The 7,699-nt window shown below is 47.0% G+C and overlaps 1 protein-coding gene across 16 annotated transcripts in view; it reads right to left on the bottom strand.

The window, feature by feature from the left end:
• Positions 1–988: 988 nt before the first annotated feature.
• FGFR2 (fibroblast growth factor receptor 2) overlaps positions 989–7,699 on the bottom strand; it is a 100,600-nt gene continuing 93,889 nt past the window's right edge. For 12 of the 16 annotated variants that reach the window (XM_015590635.2, XM_015590637.2, XM_025047965.1 and 9 more), the window contains 2 exons: positions 5,518–5,623; positions 989–2,647 (listed from right to left, as the gene is read on the bottom strand). In XM_015590635.2, coding sequence (XP_015446121.1) covers positions 2,483–2,647; positions 5,518–5,623 — 271 coding nt within the window. In that variant the 3' untranslated portion in view covers positions 989–2,482. Of the gene's footprint in view, positions 2,738–5,517; positions 5,624–7,000; positions 7,139–7,699 lie in introns of all 16 variants that reach the window. The other 4 variants (XM_025047969.1, XM_025047970.1, XM_025047964.1 and 1 more) reach the window with 3 other exon arrangements.

Below are 7,699 nucleotides of genomic sequence, written 5' to 3'. Positions count from 1 at the left end.
TGGGGGTGGGGAGGGGGCCACAAGCTCCAGAATTCCTGTCATGACCCGCTTGTTTAGTGTGGGTCTCAAAAAAATAAGTATTTCTCATCCTGCTCAGGGACCATACTACCTTTTCCTTGATGGCAAATCTTTCAACTTGTTTAGTGTGGGTCTCAAAAAAATAAGTATTTCCCATCCTGCTCGGGGACCATACTACCTTCTTTTCCTTGATGGCAAATCTTTCAGTTCTAAAACTAAACTGGCCAACAGCTAGTATACGATTATAATCGACATAGTCTGCTAACGAGCCATAACCTACCCTTTCAGTCTCGAAAGCAAATACGTACCATTGACCTTCAGAGAACTGAGAGAGACGTGAAGCCCCGCTTTAAATGTGCCTGCAGGACCAGCCAGGTCCTTCCTCACCCTGACCTACGAGGCCCCACGGGTGAAAATGCCCAGGGCCTATACAACTACCATCCTGTACACAGGCGATGAAAGGCTTTCGCTTCTCTTTTAAAAATCACGCTCTTTGGGGTGGGATTCTAAAAACCCTGCTCCACTGGAAATCGACGGTAGGTAGCACAGGAGATTGGCAAACGTGGAACCGGGACCGCAGATGACTTGTCCGATGGCCAGTGACACCTTCACGCCACTACTTATAGCCTCACACACAACGCAGACCCCAAAGATGGCACTTTCCAATCGCTGATGGCCCCACGAGGTTCTGAGGGCACCAAGGACGTTCGGGAGACGTCGGGCCGTTTCCGTCTCTCCCCCGGCGCGGCGGCCAGCAGCAGACACGACGCGGAGCCACAGACTCGCATTCGTTAACAGGCAAAATGCCGTCTCTCTCGATTCTTGAGACTCCGGACTCAGCCGACCCCCCTGGCAAGTCACCGTCTGTAGCAAACGACGACCTCCCCAGCCCTGCCCGTCCTGCAAACACACCAAACAGCCCTGAAGCAACACCTCTGAGCATGGGAAACCATTTGGTGAGACACGAGTATTACAAAAATAAGCTGCGTGACATTTATTTTGTCTTGTTAACATTAATATCTGTAGAAACATTTTTATTGTCAGTATAAAAATTAACAGGTTTTAATTAAATACTTTCTCCAATTTGGTAACACGTAAAATCAGTGTAATCTGCATTCGCGTTGCGTGGCTACGGCAAAGTGAGTAGGTGTTTCGAAAGCAAAACACAATACTTTAATACAGAATGAATAACACGGCAACGTTTTGTCTGACGCTGGTCTCGGGCCGGATCTGTTGGTGAGGTCCTGCCAGAATCAGACGGAAACAATCCCTTAAAAAGATGGAAGTAACCCCAAAACTATCAGCAGAACAATTCAGTGTTTCAATTCTCTATGATGAGACGGCAAGATCCTAAAAGGCTTCTCTAACGCCAATAAACCTGGAAGCCATTATCGAGATTCACTGGAGAGAATACAGGCTAATCTGATTAATGTGAAAGTCCAGGGCAGAAGGCCAGCTGCCAGAGAGAACAGTCCGTCATTCCAATGAAGGTCCATCCTGGAGGAACGGGTTAAGGCATCTTTTTAAGCGAACGCTGGTCCCATCTGTCTTGGGAAGTCCAGTTACATGGGCTCAGGTGACAAAGCTGCACATCAAAACACTTCTCATGAACCGGTTCTTTTAACATGGGCATGTAGGTGGTTTAAGAACGATCATCTGACAGCAGAGTTTAAACACAAATAAATCAAAACCTCATTTTCCCCAAATTAGTCATTTTCTGTAAATATTTCTCTTTTCAAAAGATCTGATAACTAGTTAAGTCCAAGAAATAGATTAACTAGTCCGATGCACTGCCTGCATAGAAATGCCACTTAAATTACAAAAAAAAAGATAAATGATTAATTGTTTTGTATATTACCAATTCGTTAATAAATTAATGTTATACCATTTTCCCTGAAAGCAAAAGTATTTTTCCACCCCTGCTCGGTGAAAATTAAGAAATTCTGTGTAAGAACAGCGTTTAGCAAATAGTTATTTTTTTAAAAAAAGAGACCAATTTTCTAGGTGCATTGGGACATCCATTTAAAATCAATACAAAAAATAATTCCTTGTAAATATATAATATATATTTATACATAATTTGAATATATTTACATACATCCAGCACCCCTATACTGCAATTGTGCTCTGTAAGTGTGCGCTGACATATATTTTCTCCAATTATTACAAAATTCACAAGCAAGGCAAAACGCCACGTCTGCCTTGAGTCCGGCTGCTCCACAGCCAGCACCCACAGCGGGTCATGGGCGCGTGGTGGCCCATGGCAAGTCCATTGCCCAGAAACATTCCTCTTCTCCTGGTGAAGATTACAAGTTTCCAACTGTATAAATTCTTTACAAGTGTGCCGATTGCTTTTCCAATTATTTACTCCTCTGATCCATATATACAAGCAGAGACAAGGCCGCCCTGCTCAGTGGAGCAGTGTCTGGCGCTGCTCTGTCTGGGGATGGGAAGGCATGCTCATTCATGTTTTAACACTGCCGTTTATGTGTGGATACTGAGGAAGGCATGGTTCGTAAGGCATAGGGTCCGGAGAGAAAACAGAGTCATCTCCCGAAGAACAAGAGCTCCTTGTGTCAGGGAAACTAGGTGAGTACTGTTCGAGAGGCTGACTGAGGTCCAAGTATTCCTGAAAGAAGGGGAGAGAAGTTTTATTTCATCTCGGGTCAGGATAACAAGGTGAATACGGTTCGAGAGGCTGACTGAGGTCCAAGTATTCCTGAAAGAAGGGAGAGAAGACTTTTATTGTCCACGCAGGCCCGTGACACGTGGCTGTGGGAGTGGGGACAGGACGGGGGCACCCCTTGGAGGTTTGGAGACCCGGCCCACCCTGGCTCCCGCAAAGACCTCCTCGAGACCTCGATCCTATTTCCTCCGGGCTGCCCTTTACTTTTCTCTGACAACAGGGATCAAAACCTCGCTGGACTGCTGGCGGTCACGCTGATTTGCAGACCCAAATGACCTGCTTGCCATCCACTGCCTTGCTAGAGCACAGGGTTCAAATTCAGGCCCCGGCACAATGAAAAAGCATGAGCTGCAGATTCCTGAAGACCCTTCGAATAGTTGAGACCATGAATATTTATTTTGTGAATTACATGTGACTATTGCAGTTTCTAGGATAATTTGAGGGGAATATGTCTTCATTTGGCGGGTAATTTCGCAGATGTGATTCATTACTCTCAGAAGCTCTGTGAGTTGGAAATGTAAACAGGTTCACAGAAGCCTTGGATGTGCTCATGTATATTAAATCCATAATGGAACGTTAAAGGAACGTTGAGGAAAATGGAGGTTATGTTTCGATTTTCAAAGGTCTGAAATTCAAAAACGGCTCTGCTCCTGACAGCATTCACTGGTGCTGCCCAGGACAACCCCTCCTCTGACTTATGACAGGGTGAGAGGCCCTTGCCTGCGCCTGATGGCCTGTGAGCTAAGACTGGTTTTTTAACATTTTTAAATGCTTGGGGGGGCGGGGGGGGGGAATCAAAAGAATACCTCGTGGCCATTTTTTAAAAACTATATAAAATGACATGAAGTTCACACAAAACATAAACGTTAAGGTCTGTCGAGTTCTCTCTAGGACACAGACACGTTCATTTAGTGCTGTCTGTGGGTGCTTTCTCGATATGAGGCACAGGCAGAGACCACGTGGCCCACAAAGCTGAAAATAAGTACTGCCTGGCCCTTTACGGGGAAGGTCTGCAGACCCCACTCCGAAACTAGGAGAAGATTTCTAAACTGGGGAGCTTCTGGGTCCCACTGCCTCAACCAGGCGAGTGCACAGGGGTGGTTCTGCTCGCACCCCCGTAGCCTGTTACGCTATGACACGTGGCTTTGGCAAGAAGGAGGCAGAAAGTGCAGACGACAGCACAGCCAGCCTCCTGCGTTATCAGCAAAGGGCCCACGGAATGCTGGCAACCATCCACTCCCAAAGACCAAAAAACCCACTCCGATTCATCACCAGGGTTGGCGAGAGACAGGGTCCCCATCCGAGAATGGGGGATGTGTCGTTCCAACCTCAGCATTAACCACACCACTGGAAACAAACACGCCCACCACATCAAAAGGGAACTTTCTGCTTACAATGATAAAAATGAAATTTTGTCCTAAATGGAACCATTTTCCTTGAGCATATGGGAATGATTTTCAGAAGGAAAGAAACTTCCATTTTTATATCCGTTAGACAATACGGCATTATGCTTTTTTATTTTAGGATGCTAGATGTAAATTTAAGTATGAATGGGCCCACTTTAAATGTAAACATGTAAATATATAGTATTGAGCGTGGGATAAGATCATTAAGATGGAACTTCAGTGCTTTCCCAGGTTCTAAATGAGGCCATATATGTTCAGATCTGATAGGGAGAAAAATGGGAATATCAGTGGATTCCGAGTCTAGGGTTAAAGGAACTTATACTAGAAACAACAATTTTGGCAGGAGAAGAAAGTTGGGGTTTTTTTCCCCCCCTTGAACTGTTCCTTTCAACTTCTGAAGGTCAGCTGTATTCATTTAAATGCAATCTCTCCCTTTATCAGCCACAGTCAGACTCAGAAGATAACGTTGCTGGCTTAAGGCTTCCTATCACAACATTTGATTATTTTGTTTAAATCACTCTAAAACTATTAAATGTATTATTTAAAAATAAATTAAATGTATTGTTCTCTTTCTAAAACATTTTAGACTGTTGTTAAGACAACGGTGGGTCTGCTTGTTTTTCCCCATCTGAAGGAACACTGCTCTGCATCCTCAGCGAATGTCCCGAATTCGTTCTCTGCCGAGACCACAGTCTTTCTGCAGCCACAGAGTCCACTATCTGCACACTGAGGTGGCCGCTGACATGGATGAACTCGGACAGTGAGTGACGGAAGAGTGCTTGTTTCATTGGCACAGAATATACACGATTTTATAGAAAATATTTTAACAAAAGATACAATTTTGTGGAAGTCACTTGTCATAGGAAACTGTGGACATCTGCGTGCCCTTAGATGGAGACCACGAGCCACACGCCACTCCCAGACAGGGTCACGGAGGACCAGGCCATGTGTTATAGGAAAGCTGGAAGGAACGGACCTCACTGCATCCGAGGTCATCGGTAAGGGGACATCGGCAGCTGCCACACTAATTACCAGGGCACAGAGTCCTATCGACACATAAGCACCCCCAAGCGCCTTCCCACGCAGACCCAAACGCTGCACTTGGCCATTTCTTTGGCCTCCCCACTCGCCTACGCGCACGGCCCCTGGACCTACCGCCCCAAAGCCACAGACAGGGGAAGCCTCACATAGGGCCCCTTGGTCTTTGGTTTCGTGATTCAGAACTCTTAAAATGCAGTTCTGAGAAAAATCAGGATTTGGGAGGAACACATAGCTTAACTCTGTCTGACCCCTGTGGAAAAACGATAAGCTACGCCACACAGACTGTGACAGAGGGGGCTGCACTCACACGGTCAAGCCGGTCCCTGAGCGAGGACCACGCGCGGGCTTCCGGAAGGGGCTCCTTACCTCATTGGCTGTGAGAGTGAGGACTCGATCCAAGTCTTCCACCAGCTGCTTGAACGTCGGTCTCTGCGAGGGCACTGCATGCCAGCAGTCCCTCATCATCATGTACCTGGGGACAACGGGTTTCCTGGTGAATGGATGCTGTAAGTGTGAGGTGCATGGCTACAAGCCGGTTTTAACAGGCAATACAGAGGGAGGCCCAGAATTATGAAAACGTATCAGAACTTCCCGAGTAACGAAATTAGAGGGTGGTTATTCACTTTCCCAAAACATCCACTGCTTCTTTCCTCTACAAGGACGTACAAAACCGTCTCTACCCGACACATCTGAGAAAGGTACCTATGCCACCAAGAAAAGACATAACTATGTTTTCAGTGTCACAGGGATTTCTAATATCTATACCTGATACTTTGGGTTTCTTTCAATGATTTGAGTGCACAAAAGTTCCTCAGTTTAAAAAAAAAATGAAGCTTGAAAACCGCAACTTTAAGGTAAGGTTCTTAAGAATTAATCTGCCGTCACTGGGCTACACTTGAACTTCCTGAGTAATGCCTGGAGAGGCCCGGGTTCTCAGGCCTTATCTTGGTGATGGGTTTCGACAGGCCTCCCATATTAGAAAGAAAGCAATAAGAATAGCAAGGTCCACAATACATGCCTTTATATAATATGCTATAAAATGTGGCCATTCATCAGACGTCCACTGTACACCAAAAAGCACTCACGAGATTACAGACAGAAAATCCCCAGGAAACGATACACAATAGACCGCAGTCCCTAGGACAATCCCTCTTCTTAGTTAATCCTGGGGGGAGGGAGGAGAGACCCCTTTTCAAAGCACTGATTTTGATTTTACTGCACAAGACACAACCGCAACGTAATTCCACTTACAGCGTGGGGTGGGATTTTCTAGAAACCAGCTCACTGTTTTCAGTCAGCTCTGGTCCTCTAAAGATGGCACCTGGACAAATTTCTTAATTCTCTGCACTAAAATGTGAGTCAAAATATAGGTAACCAGACACTAGTTCATTCGCTCTGAAGAAATGTGGTCGATGTCAAACGACACTAGCGTTTTCGGTGGCCACAGGGAACTGCAAAAGCACCCGCTCTCCACTCGCTGCCCAGCCAGCGGGGAGAGGTCACGTTGGTACCTGGACCCCGCATCCTGCGGGGGTTCTCTAGCCTGCATGTGAGGGAGGGCCAGATGGCTCTTCCTGTCTGAGGAGAGCCAACAGCAAGGCACAGCACAGCGGCTCAGCAAGAGCCCCCGTCTCGCCCTCTCTGATTTAAAGCTCCCTCCATACACCTCGCAAAGATGCTCTTTCTTTTGCACGGGCTGTCAGTGCAGCTATCTATCTCAGTCCTGGGGTTGAGCCCAGAAAGCTTCGGCAGCTCTTCTTCTTAGAGCACGTTTAGGAAACAGAAATAAGTCAGGGGTGCTATTGGCATGGCGGGTCCACCGCGGTTCGGGAGAGACAGTGGCCCTTACAGTTCGTTGGTGCAGTTGGCTGGCTTATCCATCCTGTGTCCTTCCTTAAGCAGCTTAAAAAGTTCCTCCACGGGAATCCCTGGGTAGGGTGAGCCCCCGAGAGTGAAGATCTCCCACATCAACACCCCGAAGGACCAGCTGCAAAGAAGGGGTAAAACAGTGTTACTAACCGCAGAAAGCCAGGCCTGCCCACTTAAGACAGTAACTGCCCACTCACATCTTATGTTCAAAGACAAAGGACCTGCGCCCTCCTGCCGTTCATCCTACATGCCCCTTCCTGCCCCCAAGGTGGATCTCCAGATGAGGACAACCTGGGGTGTCCCAATGAAATTTTCCATCAACAGACGAGTGATGGTAAACTATCACTCCTTTTTTTTTTTTGGTAGAGACTTAGGATTGTTGGGGTTTTTTCCTCCCATCGCTCTAAAATTATTCGTCTTAAATGCGGTGTAGACAATGTGCAGATCTTGACACCTAAGCTGCACGGCTCTTCGTGCCCCTGTCCACCGCTTCCATCGGCCTATGTGCCTAGCCCCAGGGCTGTGACCTACCAGGATGGGCAGCTGACAGAATCGGGCCGGCAAGTTACAGCTGCCTTGGTGGCCAGTGAATCTGAGGGCACAGAAGTTCATGACTTGCTAACGTCGTGAAGGACGCTGGCACCAGGCTGGCATTAGCTAGGATGGGCGAACCCCGGGC

The sequence above is a fragment of the Pteropus alecto genome, unplaced genomic scaffold, assembly GCF_000325575.1.
Source record: "Pteropus alecto unplaced genomic scaffold, ASM32557v1 scaffold205, whole genome shotgun sequence".
NCBI classification, from domain to species: Eukaryota; Metazoa; Chordata; class Mammalia; order Chiroptera; family Pteropodidae; genus Pteropus; species Pteropus alecto.
This window is presented reverse-complemented; position numbering and strand designations above follow the sequence as displayed.